The 22,122-nt window shown below is 43.8% G+C and overlaps 1 protein-coding gene across 3 annotated transcripts in view; it reads left to right on the top strand.

Moving 5' to 3' along the window:
• LOC122397022 (receptor-type tyrosine-protein phosphatase kappa) overlaps positions 1-22,122 on the top strand; it is a 45,674-nt gene that overhangs the window by 21,185 nt on the left and 2,367 nt on the right. For all 3 annotated transcript variants that reach the window (XM_043395829.1, XM_043395830.1, XM_043395831.1), the window contains exons 3-8: positions 15,993-16,117; positions 17,597-17,684; positions 18,280-18,356; positions 18,636-18,770; positions 19,392-19,532; positions 21,923-22,083. In XM_043395829.1, the coding sequence (XP_043251764.1) occupies positions 15,993-16,117; positions 17,597-17,684; positions 18,280-18,356; positions 18,636-18,770; positions 19,392-19,532; positions 21,923-22,083 (727 nt within the window). The remainder of the gene's footprint in view (positions 1-15,992; positions 16,118-17,596; positions 17,685-18,279; positions 18,357-18,635; positions 18,771-19,391; positions 19,533-21,922; positions 22,084-22,122) is intronic.

Raw genomic sequence — 22,122 nt, 5'->3', positions numbered from 1 at the left:
CTCTTTGATCGAGGAGAATACGTATCGATTCGTAGAAAATGGCCAACTCGAGGGTTTATGAAATTCAATACTCGTTAAGTGACGAATTGATGAGCCGTATAAATCGTAAAAAAAAAAGGGATCTTTATTGCACATGTTTCCGCGCCTTTGCCTTTATCGTTCGTCGATTTCACTTTGTTAAAAGAAAGAAATCACTCGTAAACGTTTTTTTATATCGGCGCATCTCGAGCACGCGCTCGAAATATTTCAACGAGCGAGTTCGAACGCGCGATACGAAACAATTATTTTCATTTCGCAATATCGAGCACGTTCTTTTAACGCGCTCGACGCTGAAAGCGTTTTGTGCACCGAACACGTTATTATTCGAAATAAGAAGTTTAATTTTACATCGCAGAGCCCGAAGGGATTCGAGGGGCTCTCTTCGAATTTCAAACGCACGATACAATTCCTTATTCTGCATTTAGAAGCGTAACACTTGGTTCTATGAGAAGTGCGAGTCTTTGAAGGTGTTTAATTAATCTGAAATTTCGACGTGTATAAAGAAGATACACAGTGAAACAAAAGTATCAAAGCAGGATTGGTTATTTCTATGATCTTTGGATCGTAAAATCTCATTTGGTCGGTAGTTGGTATTCTGGATTAAATCTGATTCCGAAGCTTTAATGTTTGATTCAGTCAGGGATTTCTATTTTCCCGCGCGGCCGTTTCCTTCAAACCCGGCTTTCCATTCGATAATTACCCCGGTAATACCTAGGTAATTACCGTTGCTGCATTTTTCCAACGATTGCGAGAATTAATATCCTCTTCATCCGTGACGGTGAATTAATAGAATTTCGATCGATTAGCTGCTTCAAAGAGAAACTCCGCCGCTTAGCCGGGGAACGCAGAAAATCATTATCGGCCTTTTCGATTTTCGTCCGTACGCGTCGTTGACTTTTCTAATTTCCGTCGGTTTGATCTTCCTAAAATATGCGACGAGTTTACCTTGTTTGGGGGTTTTCGACGTCCCTGCACGTGCGCAATAAATTTCAATGGCTTCGTTCGTTTGGATCTCGTTCCTTTTTCAACATCGAACCGGACTTACGCGACCGTGGAATTAAAAATTTATGGAGGAACGCGGACGGTCTGTCGATAACACGTTGCCGAACGTACCGATGGTTTTTAATAAAACACGATATTCCTTTGGTTATTGTTTCGGTGTGCGTGATCCACGGCGATCGTAATGTCTCGACAGCAGGTCAGATCGCTCTGATTCGACGTTGGCCGAACCGAACCCCATTTCCGCGAGGAGGGAGCGTTGTGTGCCATCGAAATCAATCGACTTCCATTTTTAACGAGATTCGAAGTTGACCATTGAAGGGGCGAGGGTCTGGAGGTAACCACCGGAAGACGAGAAACGAACAGTTCTTCCTCTGTGGCCGAGCAACAACGCGAATTGATGCATTCCTGGCCCGTGGCGGGGCTTTCGATCGATAATGCACGCGACCGTCAGTAATTTATCCGGGAGGCAATTTTCGAACGCGACTCGATCTGGGAATGAAATTCTACCGGACTGAAGAGCGAGGATTACACTGTCCAACAGATAGATAGCAACCGCCACTCTTTAGTTTTTCAATGATTCGCTCAACGCTACGACTATCACCGTGGATCATCATTTCGCTTATTGAATTATTTAGTTTTAATCTTACGATCAACGACTAAATGGTAACGAAAGAAGCGACTCCATGGAAGCATCGCAAGCTGAAAATTGCAAGTGTGGGGCCCTGTGCTTGCGTGGCTGGTCTATAAGTGCCTCGAGAAACACACTTCTGACACATAGAAATGGTTAACGAACTCCAGTGTGTAGACACTGTGGGAAGTTTTATCGACTGGTCTATAGAAGGACGTCAACCCCGACTATGTCTATCCAGAAATACCTACGGAACGCAACAGAATTGTACTGAGCTCCTATTCGTCGTAAACGGCAGGGATAAACGCGGGCAGAGTTATTCCGACGCAAACTTCCTGAAGAATCCCGTTAATTTTCGGCTCCCCGGAAGACTCCGTAGGGCACATAATTAATAATGCAAAGTACCGCCGTGATCTAACTACTTTCGAGCCCCGAGAACCACCGAAATACAATTATATCGCTGAAACTAATTTCCGCGGGCCTCCGAAATATAATTAACTTTACGTTCGAGGCTGCTTCGGAAAATTTCGCTGACATTCGTTGCGAGGAATGCGTGCCAGGGCGCGCGGAACGAATTCGAACAAGCCGAGGAAACGTTTGAAATTCCGCGAGTCTTCTTTAGACAAAACAATAGGCGATTTGCGAGCGCCGCGCGAAACTTGGCGTCTGGCAACGTTTTCATGGACGTTTCTTTCCAGTTTCGTTGCGCTTTCTTTTTCTATATCCGGGATACTCTCTGTTCTTTTTCGGGGTCCGTGAACCCCAGCTACGTGTTCCGAATACAGAGTAAATGGGAAACTTTTCGTCGGAGGGTCGTGCGGTTAAAAAAATTCCTCGAGCACGCGTGTGCTAAACTGCAACGTTTTATCGAACGATACTTTGGACGATATTCCGAATACTGATTTTTCGATTGTTTTCCGTTAAGCGACGCGGTTTCGTAATACACGTTCGACGCGCCTATAAACCGTCCGTTTGATAGAGCGGAAACCGAGTCAGCGTGTGCTCGACAGCGGGGCGTAAAAAAAGGAGGATCGCGCGTAAACGTGAAAGCAAACAAGAAAAGAAATATAAAAGGCGCGGTACAGCGTATCTAATTTCAGCGAATGGAATCGTGTCAAGGCCCGACGCCCCCGTGTGAATCGTGAATCCGCGGGGGTGGAATTTTTCCGCGGCGACGAACGGAACGGAGACGTTGGGAGAAAAGAAAAAAAAGACGAGAAAAGGTATCTCGATACGATCCAGGGAAATAAATTCGCCGGACATTGGGAGCGGAGCCAATCCATCCGAGAATATTCAGGATTTATCGCGCGTCGTTCCGTTATCACCGCGAATACGCCCTCTTCGTTCTCGATCGTTCCGGAACTTGATCGCGTCCCCTTAACGATCGAACGGGAACGAATAACTTTGCGTTCGTTGTAATTAACGTTCTAATTAGGACGCGACGGTAGAATGAAAGCAGTATAGCGGGGTTATTTCGGACTCGACGTACCAAACTAACACCCGGACCTTAAACTTGGCTCGAACCAGGCTGATTTCTGGGTATAAAAATAGTTAGGACGCGACTTGGATCGTGAAAGAGAGCAAAAGTAAATTCGATACGCGTTTCTTAACAGAAGCAACTTCTGGACAGCAGGAAAACGATCAAGGCTCTGATAACTTCGACAAACTCTACCGATACGTGTTTCACTTTTCGATCTAATACGCTTCGTATTTTCTTTTTTCTCGCGACGCGCCACCCACTATAATTACAAGTTTGTTTAGAAGCTCGAGGGGAATGGCAATCTAATAACGAGAATGTTGACTTTAAAATTGATTACTATTTGCTCGATTGGAAACTAACGAACGATCGAGTCTCCCCGGAAACTATTTTTGAATACTGTTTCCCTAAAAATCCTAATGGTCGCGTACGAAAGAAATTAAATAGGAACGTGCAAAAAGTACGAACGATAATTTTTAAAAGTAATTTATGCCGTAAGAAGGCAAACTCCCTCGAAAGTTCGTTGTTATTCCCTTTCGAGGTAATTTCCATAAAACGGCTTTTGTTTTCTCCGCAACGAGGAAAGTTTCCATCGATTCGCGATACTTAACCGTTGCAAAAATTTCAAATTCTCTCTGCACAGGTTGCTGAATATCGATCATTTACCCAGCCACGTTCTGGTCATTGCAGGTTCCTTTTTACCCGAGCCCCAAGTTGCCGATATTCCTGCAATTTACATATCAGATTCGATAGAACGCCCCCGATATTGTATTTTCATTTTAAACAGAATTAATCTACAACTATTTGCGAATTATAATTTTACAATACGTGGTAATCGTAATATAATTGAATTGTAATATAATATGTGCTTATATAAAAGAATTAAATATCGACAGGGGAAATATTGATCAGAAATAATTCGTATGCATTTATATATACGCGAAAGATGATTATATTTCGGTGGCACGGATTAATAAACGACGATTCTAAAGAACAATAGGCCATTTTACTTTGGACTCGGAGATTCGAAATGCGCAAAAACTCGTTAAATTCGGAAGAAGAGAGAATGCAATCCTATCGCATTTTTGTCTTCGAGATCTTATCAGGGTCCCTCCCGGTTCCGGAATTTTTCGTTCATGGTACTTTAATTCTCTTCCCTTGAAAGGGATTCCTATGGAACGACTTTCCCCGGGAAAAGAGAAAATCCAATGTTGCACGGAGCCCAGCGGTCCAAGGGAAGAATTAATTAAACTTCCCTGCTCCAAGCGCGAGAAAATCTAATTAAATAAACAAATTCGAATGGAAAATATCGATAAAATCAACAGGAAAGATAAAGGTACAATTGTTTTTCACGGTTCAAATTATTAAGGAATGTAAAATAAACTTTGAAATTCGTTATCGACGATCGACGTTGATGATTTTGGGGCAGCAAATGTCATTAAAGGAAACGATCGACCAAAATTATACGCCCATTCAGCGAACCGAAAATTACGCGAGCGATTGTATTATAAATATTAATAGTAACATTAAATGTCGTCGACTGTACCTGGGCATCGAGAATTAATTTATTCTATTAAAAATATCAAATCATTTTACGCCAACGCAGCGTCGAGCTGGAAGCTAGTACGAAATTAATGATCGGTCGCGTACCGGTTTTTTCCCCCAAAAAACTCTACGGATACAGTTGCGCGAAATATCGAAGATTTATCCCGAAACAATCCAACAAATCTGGGTCGCGAGTCGTCCCGGATGATCGAAACGCAATGCAATTGTTTGTGCTTCTTGTTTGTCGTATTATTCACTTGTCCGAGTGTTTGTTAAATCAGGGCGGATTAACAAAACAATAGGTTTTTGGTGAACGAACCGAGTGTTACGGTCGAGCGATTTCGCTCAAACGGGGCTGATAAAAATAGCCTAACGTTAAGGACTTCAAGATAAAAATTCGATGATCGGAAAACATTGTATTTTTCTGACAGAATGCAACTTTTAAATTAAAACACGATCGAAATCATATGAACAAGATTATTGCATGTTTACCGTACGAAAGATCGGTTAGAAATTATTAATAAAATTACGTTCGCGAAGAAGATGGATTAATTGTACATTCACGGTGCGCGAGTATGATGCAGTTTCTGATTACGCGATCGAATTAAATCCGCGGAACTCGCTGGAAATTCATGAAAATCCGCGAAAACGCTCCGCTGATTGGAGGTTCAATTAGAAACTCGGATGTTTTCTAATCTCGGCCCGAGACTAACGCGAACGAATCAAATTGCAAACAGTGCTCGAATTCGGTTCGAACTGGAAATCTTTCTTCCGTTTATTTAAACGGTAAAAAATACACGGATTAACTTCGAACCGCGACAAAGAAATATTCCAAAGATACAATTTCGCTGCTCTTCCCTGATCCCAATAGTTAAGTTCTCGAACCCTTGTACCAGAAGCATCGATTTTAATTTGGCAACACGATCGAATGGATTATTACGGTGTAACGATCATTGGACAAGACAAACACGACGGTGATTTGATATGTACACGTTGACCTACATGACGGAACAAGCATGCGAGCACACGAGGATCGCTTTGGAGGATGCATACTCCAGTAGCAACGTGTGAGATTACATCTCATTGATAGTATCATCCGAATTTCACGGGACGCCTGGTCCTATTAACGTTATCACTGCCTAGTAATTTCCTTCTGTTCGCGCTTTTTAATCGCCCAACACCCGATTCGATTACCACTACGATCAACGATCTAATTGCAGCGATCCTATACCGGTTCAGATTGATTCTATTTAGAACAAAACGCGCTGTTCCAAATTATCCTTACATTTAGATTTTTAATTCCAGAAAAATAAAACTATATCGAAACGGAAGAATTTGTCACAGCGTCCGCGTACGCTAACAGCGAGCAATTCGCATATTTTAGAAACAATAAAGTCGCTCGTTATACATCCAGGAAGAAAAATGGAGGGTGCTGCTAATGAAGAGTTATTATCTGTCCGGGAGAGGTTCGTTAATTATCGGGGCAAAGATTTAATAGCCGTGCTATTTATTACTACGAATACTTTTGACGTCGAGTTTTAACCCGGCTTACCGAATGTCTCTATATTCCTTAAAACTACTCGATTCCGCATAAATCACGCGTATTAAAGAGGGTAAAGAGGAAGAGAGAAATGGAGCACAGACGGATCGAAAGCAGAGTTCAGGTGGACGCGAACGGTAAATATCGTCGGAATTCCACGGAGGCCAGTCGATCCACGGTATTCCATCGAGGACGATAGATACAGTGTGTGTGTGTGTGCACGAAAACGTTGTTCGATCCTAGAGGGTGCGATTCTACGCGTCGCGACAACTCGAATTGATTGTGAGAAAAAGAGGATGTTCGTAATCCGTGGAACGCGTCGAAGGTCAGAGCCTAATATTACCAGGGTGGCGTATCAGCAAGGACGACGATGAGCGAGGACTCGGATCGCATCGTTCTTTACTCCCCCCTGCGTTTTACGGTGTTTATTTGTCCTGAAAATAACTTATGGCGACGCAGGGTCTTAATAGTTCGCGAAGGGATGGTCGATCGAGGTCACTTTCCTCGAGTCGCCTTGCTTTATTCGTCCAACGTCGAAAATTGTAGGTCACCGGTGCCAAACGTTTTCGACGACGCCCTTAGAAATTGCAATTTTACCGTCACCCTGTTTCGAAATGTTTCGCGCCGCGAAATAGCGAGCGATTGTACCGGTTGTCCGAGTAACGGTAACGAGACGCGGCAATTTCACGCGTTATAAATTTCAAGTTTCACGGACACGCGCGATTTAGCGTCAAAGAAAAGAAGAAAAAAAAAGATCGTGACGAAGCATCGATTTCGCCAGTTTTACGCGCACGGTTCTTTTCCCCCCTTATTTTAGGGAGGCGCGAGGGGCTGGATTACGTGACAATCGCGAATCCAGCGAATCGGAACTAATGCTCTCGGGTCTCGTCGAAACGCGTCGCGAAAAATATTTAATATTAAACGTTGTTTAAAATTTCGCTTCGCGATCTTTGCAGATTGAAGTCTAGAGATGTACCTATTATTCGTCCCCGTAATATTGACAAATACAAAAAAATCACACAACGTTGTATGGAAAATAGTAACAGTTTTAGGGTGAAGAGAAAAATAATTGTCGATCGAAGCAGAGCCGATTCGAGTCTTCGTGGCGGTGGGAGAGATTTTGTCTTTGAACGAAACGCAGAAAGTAAATGAGCTACCGGGGAATAAGGGGTGAGTTCCCGGGCGCTTTCGTCGAGAAACGAGGGGAAAAAATGGCCGAGATAAAAGCCTCCATTGGTGTTGCAACCGAGCTTCCGCGACTCTGAAAGGAGAAGCGTTTCGCGATTTCGAACGATTTTAAAAGGCTCTTTCCTGCACCGAAATCCTTTCCTATAATTCGTTTTTTGCGCGGACAAAGCGTCGAGGGGACTCGTTTATTTATTTGTCGCCTACAAAGCGACATTTATCGAGCCGTTTCTTGCGTCGACGTCCAAGATAAATATTGCAATTATTCGTTAACCTTAGATTCACAGTTTCTCAAGATGAAAGTATCTTCTCGATCGATGTCCGTGAATCAAACGTTAAACGCATATTACTTTTCAAAGGATTAGTCAAAACGTAAGAACGCGAGAGAGGAAAGAGAATGACACGGTGAGCTGTTGGAATCCTCGTCAGCGAAAAGTTTCAAAGGACAAGAGCGTTCGATTGTAAGAAAGATAGCTCCGGACGCGATAGTCAATTCTCGGTCCATTACGTCTCTGTGGGTCGAAGTGATTAGGCAATGGCTGTCGGTGACAGCGAACCTTCCAGTCGATAAGTATGTCTAATTTGATCGATATCGTCGTGTCGGTGCGCGAACGAAGAATTCGTCTTCTCTTCCAACTGCCAATCCGACCGAAAATAAAACACATTTTACGGCACGTTGCCGATCCACCGTCGCCCCGAGAGATTTCATTCTGAAATGCCTGACATTTCCGAATCCCACGACGAAGTTACATAAACATCAACGAAATCGGTGCAGGCATCTTGTAACGCGAAAATCTGCTGGTTCTATCATTCGTATTGTTTCGTAAATTTAAAATGCACACTGCACGTTGCTAAAATAAGATAGCGAAAAACTCAACGCCTCTCCACATTAATCTACTTCAAAAATACATAATAAGAGACTCGCCAGAATTGTTTGCCCTACGATATCTCGTCGCTCTAGCTATGCTTATAGCGTTATTATATCGTAGAAACACGGTTAACGGATAATATTTTCTCAACAGAGCTCGCCTTAAACGGTTATACGATATTCCGCCGGAGAGATTCTAAAGATAGTGTTTCCGGTAAGGTTCGCGGCATAGTTATCGCTGTAAAAGACCGTTTCTAAGATGTTTCCCTACCAAGTTACGAATCTTTATCCTCGAGGCGAACTTACGAGCTACGGGGTAGCCTAACAGACTCCCGAAATTTATTGGTCATTCCATAGATTCGTATAAAGGAAGACCACCTACGGCAGAATTTTCTTTGAAGCCATAATACCGCTCTCTTCGTTAATCATTACGTCGGTGCATTATGATTTAACGCGTAGAACCCACCAGCCATGAAGATGAAGTCGACCGAGTGCACATGAGCGAGCGTAAATCGAGCGTAGGCACGATTAGTGGCGGTATCGAGCACCTCGCAGGTGGTAAAAAAATTGTGGAAATGAAAAAGGTGGCGTAATATTTATAATTCGAATCGACTCGAAGAGAATCTCTAATGATTTATATATATGAGAACATATTTACTTTTACAACTCCATTTATTCCATAAATAAATCTAATCGAGAAAGAAGATGGAAGATTTAAAATAGCGATGTTATTGTATGTACAAGTTTCGTCGACTGTATAGACGATGAACTTGTCTCCGTGGCTAGTCACAACCGAATATTTGAGATGCGTACGTAGCTTTGGGTTACTGGGTCGGCGTCCACGCTCAATTCGCCATCCAGTGCCAAAATTAGAAGATGCACGTCCGAATCAATTTCACCTATGGCCACCGAGGCAACCGGCACGACAATCGATCCGTGGCAAGAAGAACCAGAATCACAGACGAGTCATACGAGTAGACATTTCACCCAATGTATTTTTTCGGGCCATTTTTATGGGTCTCCAGAGCCCCATTACCATTTTCGTGTCACTTGAAAGCTGTACGGTTCAGAATTGGAGTAACTAAAATCGCCTCTCAATTTTTAGGTCGGTACGACGGTAAATTTGGGCCAGGAAAGTTCGTAAGGTGTAAGGTCTACATGTATACCTTGTCTTGTGCCAGAATTTTTCCCTACAACTGTTGGCAACTCGAGCGAAACCATTTATCCGCGAAGTAGCGAGCAGTCGAATTAGAAACCTTCATTTTTCTTCGTCTATTCTAAAATTCAATTTCGAATTTCGGCTATTGAGGTTCGAGGAACGGATTTCCGCGGTTCAAAAATTTTCCAATCGGCACGAGTCACGAAACACACGTGTTGATTAAGTATCAGCGTGACTCGCAGTTTCCTTCTACCAAAATATCGATGATACGAGAATCTGTCTCTGCGTGTATTTTCGGCCCTTACGTCAACAAAGAACTAACCATGGGGTTGAGAACGGAAGCGAGAAATCGATCGACGCTATCAGAGGTCACGAAAATATAATTCGGAGAAAGTTTCTTTTTCCAGAATGTTATCGCACGAAGCACCGAAATAACACGGCCAAGTACAGAGAGTAATGGTAAAAATAACTCTCGATCGAACGTAAAAAAAAACATATATCGTCGATCTTTTTCCACGCAACGTCCACGTCGAGTAATTAGCAAAGGAGACTTTCCAAAATAAATAGAAACGGTTTCAGATTTTTAGCAGCGCGAAGCTCTCCGCAAAATGGAGCCGATTCTAATTTAAAAGCTGCATCGACTTCCCTCTTGGCATCGCCGAACGTTATTTTTCGCGGAACTTCCAGATAATTTATACGTCAATTTTCCCCCTGCAATCCGTCCCGCGTGTGCGCGCACATAAGCAGAAAATAAAGCCGGATATCAAAGCGAACATCCCAACCAGCTGGATATTACTTTGCAGCTGCTTTGCGGATTAAAATGGTAAGATGACGAGCACGGCCACGAATTTTAATTTGACGGGTTCGAGAACCACTTGGAACCGGCGAAAATTATGCCTACGGTATGGCTGCCAACAGGCATCGCGTTCAGCGTAATTCGCAAAATTATTTAAAAATTTTATCAAACGGAAACGCACGCCTTGATCACCGGTCCTATCCGATTTATTTCAAGTACCTATTTTCCCTTTGACTGGTCGCTGATTCGCGACAACGATTAATCGACAAATCGATCGGAAATCAGGTTGCTCCTTTGAGGAGCGAAGATCCGAGCTTTAATAATCCTGATTAGAGGACACGGTGAACCGGTGACGTACGCGCGACTGATAAGAAACGACGTTACACGGAATTTTCCAAGTCGATAACGGATTGGAGTTTCTCGTGCCGTCACGCGGGGAAACGAATTGCGTGTCGTGTTTCATTAAATCTGCACTGGCTCGACGAAACACGTGATTTTTGTACGGAATCGTATTTGCGCGACGAATGGGCCCTTTTATCGAGTCTAATCGTAAACGTCAGCTTGCAAATTGTTTTCTTCCTTTTACTCTATTCCTTTCAACGTGTAGTAAACCAAACAGAAGACTATTCAATTGTAATTTACGAGAACTGAAAGTGAACGGGATATCTATTATTTAATAATTATTATTCGCCTATTCTCTAGAACAAATTAACGACGTATACGGGGCTCTACGAATGGTGTACCAAAAGTGGGCCGCAGAGTTAATGTCATACTGTTCGTGGATCCATATTTCGCGTTCGATGGTAATTACACACCTGTCGTGCTATGCCGCAAACATGATTGTCGAAACCACGTACCAAAGGATGCCGCTAAACATGACAATAACATGTGCACTGCGCTAAAGTGGAAATAACACAACCCTAATCAAATTTTAGAATCATTGAGAAAACGAGAATTACTCGATCATCGAAAAATAGGAAGCAACGTCTTTAGGGCGTCCAAGTACCACATAACACCAGTTAAGGGTTAACATAAACGAAAATAACTACATTTATTAAAATATATTTAAACAGGACATCCAACCATCGTTGCTCCACAGTTTGGATACGTTAATTTTGCCGTCAAAGGATGAAATAATATGAAAATAACACTCACGGCTGGCACGGAAATTATTAAAAAGGATCCTTTTCATCGGTGTTCGCGATCCTTCTTGATTACTATTTCCCACAGCTTTGACATTCATATTTTCGCGTTTCAAAAAATTTCTATCTAATATACGCAGAATAAATATGCAAATTACTCTGCAAATAATGACTAATGACTATTTATCGGAAGGATCGAACGTTCTACTAAGGTGGCTACTGCCCGAGAAGAATGCTAGCGAAAGTTTTACCCGGGAAATGTGTGTTTTGCCCTGAAAGGAGCGCGGGGATGAAAATGTTCTAAGCTCGTGTCACCAAACAAAGATGAAACCCTGCTGTGTCGGCGATCGTGCGAGATATAATGAAGCACTCACGCTTGACAAAGGTATTCGACATGATCGTATCGATCGAGTATGAAATACGAGACGTGGACGGTGGTCCGTAACGTGTCTCATAAATCTTAACTGTACCGTGTTACCGTCGAACGCCGGAAACCGAACATTTGACAACAATTTCGAGCAAATATATAAACGGAGAAAGCGTAACGACAGAATTCTATGCCTCGAATAAGAAACAGTCCTAGTAATTCCATCTAAAAGCACCCCTCGAGGAGAAGAAAACAGAGAAGCGGGGTGAACGTTAAGAGATTAAAGATAAACAATATTCCAGCCAAGCGTTTACCGAACAAAGATGTAAATTCGCTACAATTTCCATAAGAGACATTTGTTCGTTTCTCTTATACTCGTTGGTAATTAAAACAATAAACACCCTCTTCTGTAGTTTTCATTTTCTATATCTATACGAAGAAAGGGGATGGAGAAAGCTTCTAGAAGTAATACAAAAGCTCGTGCACGCAAACACTCATACATAATAACGCGATAACGAAAAGAAAGAAGCGTCTCCTCGGGAGTTTCTTTCCTTTAGGTATGAGAAAGCGTCGAAGGAAACGATGATTCCTAACGTAACGAGGAACGAGGTTCGTTTCAGGCGAGTGTTTCAAAGAAACTTCGGAGAAGGTGTCTTGAAAGGAGAAGGATTGTGAGTAGAGGTAATTAGGCGAACGACATTGATGAAAGCGGCGACGAAGAAGGGAGAAAAAAACAACGTACCCACGCGGAAGAATTTAATTAAATTCCTTCAGTCGCGAGGGAATCGCGAGCGATGATCGAACGACACGTGTCAAAGGTCGATCGGGCACAATTGTGTCAAGGTGCATTTAAACCTAGCCGAGGTTCCCTCCGGCCCTCCGATTTCCAACTTCAAAGTCACCGCAGCATTCAGAGCCGGTTAAACGACCTGGGCTTTCTAACCGAACCCCGCGACGAGAACGTTTGCTCTTTGCACCGTATCATCCACAGGTGCTACCAAAATAATACGCCTCCGTGCTCGTTTCATTCTTCTATCTCGACAGGTCCTACGCTACTGCCTTTATTCCTGTCGCTCGTTCCGAAACGTTCGATTGTCCAGAGGGTGACGTTCCCGACTACTAGAATAAATGGTTTCCGGTGCTTTCATATAAATTCGACAACGAATAATCTTGCTCGACTCCTCCTACGACCGAAACAAAATCGAAAGTTTACCCACAGGTATGCATTTTATGCAGAGAACAGGAAACAATAAAACTACCCCCGATCGATCGAAGGAAGTTTCACGCAGGATAAAGACAGTTTGTCGCGAATTAAATCACGCGTTGGATAGTTCCCGTACAAGGATGCAATTAATTTGGTAAACTTCCAACTTGCCGTAGCCGTTGTTTGGCAATAGAAATCGCACAGAATGAACGGTCGATTCAGAGCACGGGTCTAATAATAGCAATACCAGCCCCTACAAATTCAGAGGGATAAACAGTCGTGAGTTCGCGTCTTTATCGTTGCAATAATCGGCGCGCGGTACTGTGTCGCGCGTCGAATAATTCAGAGAGGCTGTTTCGTGGTAAATACACGGCCCTGTAGTGGAAAACTGGTATCGGTTCTTGCGGGCAGAGGGAATTGGTGCAGCGTACCGTGTGAAAATATGCCCTCGAAGCAACCCCGAGTTTCGCTAGAAAGGCAAAATTGCACGCAAACCACCGAATTCTCGCGAGGAACATAAATTTACGGCTTAATGCCTCGAATCCTTCGAGAAAAATCGACTCGATCCCCGCCCACGCGTCGTCGGTTTCCCGCAATCAGCGATCACGAAGGCTGTTTTCTGTCGCTGATTGCAAACACCTTCGACGTTAAATGCTTCAATTTTGATACAAAGCTTTCTCGTTGAAAATATTGATCTGCGTGTAGGAATGCGCGCAATAAAATCCGGTATTTGCAAATGGTAAGCTTTATTATTGATAGATTTAATTTATGGATACGATTCTCAGCAGACTGTTCGTTCGAGGATGAAATTTATCTAAATGCTTGCACGATACGAGTATTTAGATTATAAAAACGTTCCAAGATGCACGTCCGTGGCGCAGAGTACACCGTCGCAAGTAGAAAAGACGAGCAATGGTCAGACCTAATCGAGCGTCGGCCTAATCGTAGTGAAACGCACGCACGGTCCAAGAATTTTTGAAATAACTTTTTCAAAAACAAACTATCCTATCCACAGACTTTATTCTTGCATTTTCTATTGATATTCTCGCGTAGAATGGCCATATTGCCGTTTGTGCCACCTCGTGCGCATCGTAGTATAACGTATGCGTTTAATTAAATATTCGATCCTGCGAGTCGAGGTCACCTGTAATACATTCTGAATATTCCGAACTCTTTACACGAATCACTATATCGTACGTGCACTGTTTTCTTTCAGTTTCACAAAGTGACGTATTTTTCAATATTTCCACGCTCTGTGCGAACCAAGTTTCTATCGTAGATACTGTAAAACTAAGAGAACTTTCGTTCGCGTTCAAAGCTTCTTCTTTGTTAAATGCTTTCAAAAGAATTGAACATCGTCGGGTCAATGTCTGCCTTCCGTGCTCCAGTTTCGACTGTTACTTATTGGAACGTGACAACGTAGCAGGAAGCTCATGAGATTTTATACGCCGCAAAGGATGTTTATGTGCATACGCGGCCGACCCAGTTTCGAACAGTCTTTTAACACAATCGGGGAGCACATCCAAAACGACGATCTCCGATAGATAAAAACAGCTCGGAGCTGGTACGATCCTTTACTCGGTCGAGTTACGTGATCCTGCAACCGCATAAAACTCGCTGCGTACTCGTTTCCTTTTCTTTGCCTCACAGATACTCATAATATGTATATGTATACTGCCGTAAAATTAAAACAGTCAATTTTCGAGAAACGTATAAAACATGTTGATGTAAAAATTACTTGTCGACCAAATCCCTGGTCGCAGACAACTTTATTATGTACAGCGATTGCTCGATCTTGGCGCGTAGGAATCAACCACGCAATAAATAGCAATTTTGTACATTAACATCGATAACTGGTCGTTGAAACACGAAACACCGGGTCGCACGTGCAACAGCGCTGTTCAAAAGCCACGTTCTTTCCCGCGAAACGTGATGCACGCTTTCCACGTGAGCTACTCTCCCGCCAATCGATTCCGTCGTTCGACTTCTGCCACTTCGCGAAACCCGAAGCAACGTTTATCACGACGCATAAAAATTTCGGACTCGATTATATGTAAAAGACGCGTACGAATTTTTATGACGCCCGTGACACCGCCTGAATATTTTACGATTCGAAAATACGATGCAGACGCTTTCTATATTTCGAGATAACAGAGTTTGAAATTATCTTCTTTTACGATCGAATCGGGCAGAAAAATGACAAGACTACGGTATTGCATAATGCAGGATTCAGTCGTGATTGTAAATCCCGGAAATGATAAACGGAAGATCGCTGCACGTCGTTACCCTTCATCGTCGTTAATTGCGTGTATACAGGTCCGACAGGGAAGCGTTTGTCGATCCAAATTGACATAATTTCCCTTGGAATTGGCGAGATTGACTCGTGAACGCGGCTAATCCGAGGAAAGCGAAACGGTGGAAACGTCGAGCGACTCGCGTGGAAAGAAGATGCTCCGTGTCGATCGGTTCGCCGTTTGTCGATTAGCAGTGATTTCGCGAACCGAAAATTTCGAAATCCGTGCATCGATCGGGCGACGAGACGCACGAAATACGAGATAGAAATGCAAATCATCGATACATTAGCATAAAGACAGATTCGAGCGAACCGGAGGCAAAAGGACGAAATTTTCTTTCTCCTTTTCGTCGGTTCTTGGCCAGACTTCCCGACAGTAGTAATGGATGGTCTGTGTCGGACGCAAAATTCAATTTTATTCTCTGCCGGTAACTACCGGCAATATCCGCGAGAATTGATGCGTCGATAACGCGGAAAATTTGAAATTTCGATCCTAGTTAAACTCTATCGGCTGAATCTCGAACGTTTGTACGGTGTCTGACAATTACTCGTTACTTCTACTTAAATTTTGGTCTCTGTAATGCGTTACTTCATCTCGTAAGTAAACAATTTGTGATAATAATACGAGTAAAGTGAACTCGTTAGCTTGTTGTCAGACTAGTAATGGTTTTAACGGAACGTCGATGCACTCTGCTCAAGACGAACGTCCCCCGCATTAATTCTTTCTTTTTTTTGTCTTGTTTTCAGCCACGGAAGAACTCGGTAGCAGTATGAGCACCACTCTGCCGTCCGCGCCGACCGAACTCCCACAATTCCCGAAGCTTTGCGAGTTACGCCGAAAGTTTCCTGTTCTGTACCGCGTGGAGTTTCAGGTGAGGACAATAAATCCCTCTGTGCGCTCTGCCGCTCGGACCAGATCTCTCTGCCCATTGATTCGACGATTACGAGGCCCGATTCTCGCTTTCGACAACTTATGGTGCCGACACCGCGCTGGGAACGAAAGGATCGACCTGGCTGCTGAGAATCACCCCCAAAAAACCTCCACTGCTTTTTTTTCTAGGGATCTGTACAGTTTTGGGTTTTTAGTCTGTGCCTAATAGTTCCAGAGTGGAAGATACAGGCAAAGAGTTTTCTTTGGCCCCTCTATCTTTTCCCAACGCTCTGTACACCACGGCGAACAAATTCCAATGTACGGGAGTGCCATTTCCACTCGTGTACCCTCCGAACACATCGCGCATACATACCTCCGGATCCTACAAAGTGCCTTAAGATAGGCAGACAGCCAAGACAGGACCAAGAGACATCCGGGAGACAAAGCGATCTCCTGAGAATAGGCGGAGGAATCGAGTAACTCGGTTCAATATCGGTTTCTCATTAGACCGCCATTTCGGTGCACGTATTTTAGGACATGCGCTCGAGACGCCACGTATCTTTTGACGCCCGTCGAACACCGTATCTGGCAATTCTGTCGCGAAAGAATCCCGTCGTTCCGATTCGTAACTAATTTTCTGCCCAGGTCGCGTAAATAACTTTGATAATCGAGGGACAAATAAAAGCTGAGCGTATCTTTTCACCGTCGATCGCTCGGGACGCAAATTCTCGGGAGCAAATTTATCTGGACGGAATCGCCTACGTTCGCAGGAGCAATTAAAGCCGTTTAAACGATTGGTTACAGCTGGATCAGCAGGGTGGCGAGCAAGTATCGCCGTGTACGCGATACAATCGGTAAAACGAAGCTCGGTGATCGCGATAAAGTGACCGATCGGCGAGAAACGGCACCGTTCGAGTTTCCAGCCTGGACGATTGATTGGAAACTCGTCGGGGCCGATAAGGAACACTCTTGGCAAATGGAGTCGGAATAATGTTACCGGCTACGAGCCGACCAAAATTCAATCGGTGTCGCTAGTGGCTCGAATCCGATCGATTCGGGCGCCGGATGTTTACCGATGGCTGGAAAATTAAATGATTATTCGTGCCGATGGCAACGAGTGGTCGCCAAATGTGATTGACATGAATTAAACGGGCGCGGGCTGTTGGACGTTCGCTGCCCAGACTGCGTGTGCGTTTGTACCTCGACAAACAGATTGATCCGACGGAGTTCGGTATCGCTTCTCTGACGCGCGCGATTCGTTTGTTTTCGAGTATTCGTTGCGTTTATCGGGAACTCTTATCGCCGGGAAACAGTCGACGCGATACGATCGCGAAAACCATCGAACCACCAATTTTTTTTTATCGAATCGCCCATCGAACCGAGGAAATAAAAAAACTTTGCTTTCTTTTTCAACGTACCGGCGAGAGAAACGGACGTGTTTTCGATAGCCTTACGGGTAAACTTGTTTGCTTGTTTTCAGACAGCGACCAAGGTAGAAACGCACGCGTGCAGACACGCCACGAAACCGGCCAACAAGGAGAAGAACCAGAACCAGAAGTGTATTCCTTGTAAGTGTCAACGGGTTGAATCATCGTTTCGTTGACCGACTGTTTTCGATTTGTCCGTGGAGAAAGGGATTCTACGCGATCCCGTAAATAATCGAGGCGCGAATAGCTGGCGGGCCGGGCCACCCCGTGCACCGTCCAAAGGGGGACGTCGGTGGTTTTAATTATTCACCGAGTAAAAAGAAAGAATTCCGGCCGGATGACCGGTTTAATTAGAAAATGCAGTTATGTTCGCGCCTTTCGTACGCTCGCAGCCGTAACACGATCAGGGGAAACGTTGAGGTCGACGCGAACGGTTGCTCTCTTCGCACACGAGCACCTTGATGAAATAACGCCCGGTCCGAGATTGATACGGTTTCTCCTTTTCCCTGGGAAGTGTTCGCGCAAACGAGCTCCTCGCGAATACGTCCAAACGAACCCTCGACCGCTTTACTTTCCATTCGCCCGCCTTTCGACGACTTTAATCGCGACAGTTTTTCAAATCAAACGCTACAACTATCGTTTTAATTTCTTCCGGTAGAAAGAAACGCGCCTGTCGATTTCACCGGAACAAAATGTATGTCACGTTGTTAACACCTGTTCGTTTCTTGGCCCACAGATGATTACAACAGGGTGGTTTTGGATACGCTAGAAGGCGAACCCGATTCCGATTACGTTAACGCGTCTTATGTAGATGTGAGTAAGAACACAATCACGAGATAACATCGTATTTTCTAAAATAAACCGACCCTAAATTCCGGCGCATGTTAATGCTGCAAAGATCAAGATCAAGGTTGGCCGTAATATCAGCCCCCGAGGACGATATCGCGGCAGTAAATTTGAATAATCCATAATCGCGTTTCTTAAAATAGAGCACCGAACTGTTCCCGCGACGGTCCCGCGGCGGGAAAAGTTTATTTTAATGTCGCGATACCGACGCCCGTGTCCTCGATCAATATTCTCGTTGTATTTCAGAGTATATTGAAACCGAACGCTTACATCGTGACACAGGGACCCATGGAGAACACGGTGACGGAATTCTGGCGCATGGTGTGGCAAGAAAGGGCTTGCTGTATCGTCATGCTCACGAAGACTTTCGATTTCATCAGGGTGAGGACACTTCATTAAAACGAGCATACGCGAGAAGCCCCTAAACGGATTTCGACACTCCAATTTATCTCGAACGAAATCGTTTCAAAGACGGCGTTGTATTTCAATTTCGACAAGACTCGTAAGAAAAGTGTTTATTTTAAAGAGTGCTCCGGATACTTTCGTGAGACGGTGCACGGTATCTTTTGCCGGCAAGTTAATGTTTTCTGTTTACGTTGACCTGTTTTTTATCTCTTAAAACGCGTGCACGTTGAACGTTTCACGGGACGAGCAGTTTTTTTCATTCGAAAAGTGCAGCCGCGCAGTGGACGTAGAACGTTCCAACGAAGCACGTTTGCAAGCGTTTTCGCACATACGACTTTTATTTACGCGACCCGTTCATCGATTTCATCCACACGGTTTTAAGTATCTTTTGGCAAAGGGAACTTTTTTTCGCGTCTAAAAATATCCAACGCGGTGAAATTTCCCGTGTAAATTTTATTTCTAGAATGGTTCTTCTCCTCGTCTCTTTTCGCGTAAGCAAAATACTTAAATATTATTATTAGCGATGCTCACCGGTGGTGTGGAGATCCCTTTCGTCGATCCTCGAACGGTAACGAGCCTCGGTCGAATCGATTTCAGGTGATGTGCGTCCAATATTGGCCGGCTAGCAAAGACAAAGACGAAGAGTACGGAGGCATCGGGGTGTCCGTGATGAAGGAGGAGGAGCTCGCCAATTTTCACATACGGACCATAAGGCTCTACAAGAAAAATGAGAACGACGTGAGTGTACTTTCCGGCTGCACCGCCTTTCGCGGATTCATGCGGGAGACGTGAAACACCGTCGAGAAAGAAAAGAAATTTACTGTACGGTGCGTGCGGGGCAGGAAGCCTCGTAAAATATTCGGGAACAGAGATTCGTCTGCAAAACTAACACGATATTCGATAACGAAACTACTAGACTCCCTGAAAAATATTGTACGAGTAATCCTTTCAAGACTCGATTTGTGAAAGCGGTGGATTTACGAACGATTCAATTTGGGATGCAAAACCTGCATGTTTTGGGATAAATTCTATCCGGTATATGTATAATACACGAGGAATAATAGTGAAAGGCAGGAACCCGCGCGAACTCGAAACTTTGATCGCGAGTAGACTCCAGCAAGGTTCCAGCAAGACTGCTTTCCGAAACGAAAGAAAGTTGGTAAAAAAAGTTGCCGGAATTAACTATAAGGGAAGTAGCCCGTACTAGTTCGGGCTGTTCCGAAACTAGGTGAATGCAAAACGATACGGATGAGAGATAGGAGCGGAGGAGACGATGAGTTTACTCAAACAGCGTTACGTAAGACTTAATTTTATAAACGCCTCGGAAATGGAATGAAAATAGAGAGACCTCTCAAATTCCGCCTCGATTGTTTCTTTGCATTAACATTCACGGCATATTAACTGCTTTGCATAATTCCTCTCCAAAGAAATTATTCCCTCCGCGCGGCGCGTCGAATCTCTTAACAAAACTTGCGTTCTTGAGCGCGTTCAAAATTCTCTATTATTTTTTTAATGCGTTTCGAAGTATGGAAAATTGAAGACGCGATATAATATGGACCGTCGACGTTCCTGTCGCGGCTGTAACGTCTCGAACAGCGATCAGCAAAGTGTAATGTAAATCTTTCGAGGCAGTTAAGCGGGACAAGACTGTCGGGGAGTACTGTTAAAGCGCAGTGCATATGCGAATAATGCATCGCAGTTGCAGCGTTCCTTTATGCAAAACGGTGAACTCTCCAAGTAGTTTGACTTTACCGACTTTGTGTCTTCGAGGCAGCAATTCGTAATGCGGCGATATTCTGATAAAGCGACCAAAAATATGTCGAGAAATCAAACGTGAATTAAATTAGGAAAACGTAAACGTCAACTATCATTGGCTCGAATTGTTTGTTAGTTTCAATTAAATAAACAATTTATAGTCCAGTTGTATGATCAATAGGAAGTGCTGAGACTTCTTTAGGAATACAGGATCAAAGTAAGTGGTAAAATAAACATGGAAGACAGCAAAAATTATAGTAGCTGGGATAGTCGTTGGATAGGGGATGAAATGCCCTTTAACCCCTTCCCGTGCCATTTACCTCCACGAAATCTGGGCCAAAACTATAGGTGTCAACACTAAACTGCTTTGCAACAGAGATTATAAGAATCCTGACCGACTCCTGCGGCGTACTGATAAGAACTAAAGCTCCAATCACGATCGTCATTTGCCGACCTCGAGCCTCGCTCGTGATGTTTACGTTTGGCCCGACCTTCGGTTCGCGAGTCTGGCTCGTGATATACATGATATACATATGTATATGTTTAGGCGAAAATCTTTGTCACGTATCAGACTCGTTACACCACGGGAAGGGGTTAAAATGAGATATTTATAAGGGTCCGAAGCGTTTGTTTACTACGGCCTTGTCAAGGCCGTTGACCGCACGTGACTCGTAGTAAATAGTAAACGTGACGTCATTCATTCACTCGGTCACTCGGTCAACGTGCGACAAGGAGCTCCGACGCGACACGTTAGACGAAGACAGCGATAGTCGAATTAAGAAAAATTACCTTTAACATAAATTACGATATCTCGAAAACGGAAAGTCCGATCGACAAAAACCAAAAGCCATTTTAAAGGGGAAGGTTCACCGCCGCTAACAATACCTTAATAATTAATAAAACACTAGTAGTTTCGGAACTGCACGCTTCTAAAGTTTAACTATTCTTAATACGCGTTGTTAGACTGTTTTAAGACAGTGGAAACCAAAGATTCTCTCCTTTCGTTATACATATATAGAACATCGAATATCGTGTAATTGTTCAAGGTACAAAAATTCTTTATGAAATAATCTAGAATATTTTTCTTTCTGTATTTTTATAATACGTACAAAGTCGTTCGATTTAAAGACAGTCCAAAAGTACGTTCCTTCCAGATTTATGGTTCGATTTAAAAAGCACAGAACGATGTTCCGTCGAAAAGCTTCGAATCGCCGGAAAGGTGGAATAGTTAAATATACGAGTAAACTATTATCCGCAAGCGGTCTTTGGAACTATTTCTGGAACTCGTCGTCTCCGATGCTTCGAGCTCGCGTCGCTTTCGTTGAGAATGATAGTTTTAAACGCGAGACACTCGGGTTTGCGTGCAATTGCAGGAAGTGACGGAAGAAAGAACGTTGTTACAATTCCATTACACTGAGTGGCATTCGCACACGTGCCCGTTCGGTAACGCGGTTTTGGAGTTTCGTCGACGAGTCAGGGCTGTCGTCGGGTCTACCATAAAGAACGAATCCGGTCCCATGGTCGTCCATTGCAAGTAAGTAAAATTAGAAAAGCACCGCGCGTGAATTCTCAT

Source organism: Colletes gigas, unplaced genomic scaffold (assembly GCF_013123115.1).
Source record: "Colletes gigas isolate AHSC1104 unplaced genomic scaffold, ASM1312311v1 Colletes_gigas_Sc00008, whole genome shotgun sequence".
Classification (NCBI taxonomy): domain Eukaryota; kingdom Metazoa; phylum Arthropoda; class Insecta; order Hymenoptera; family Colletidae; genus Colletes; species Colletes gigas.
Note: the sequence above shows the minus strand (reverse complement) of the source record. Positions and strands in the feature narration are given on the sequence as shown.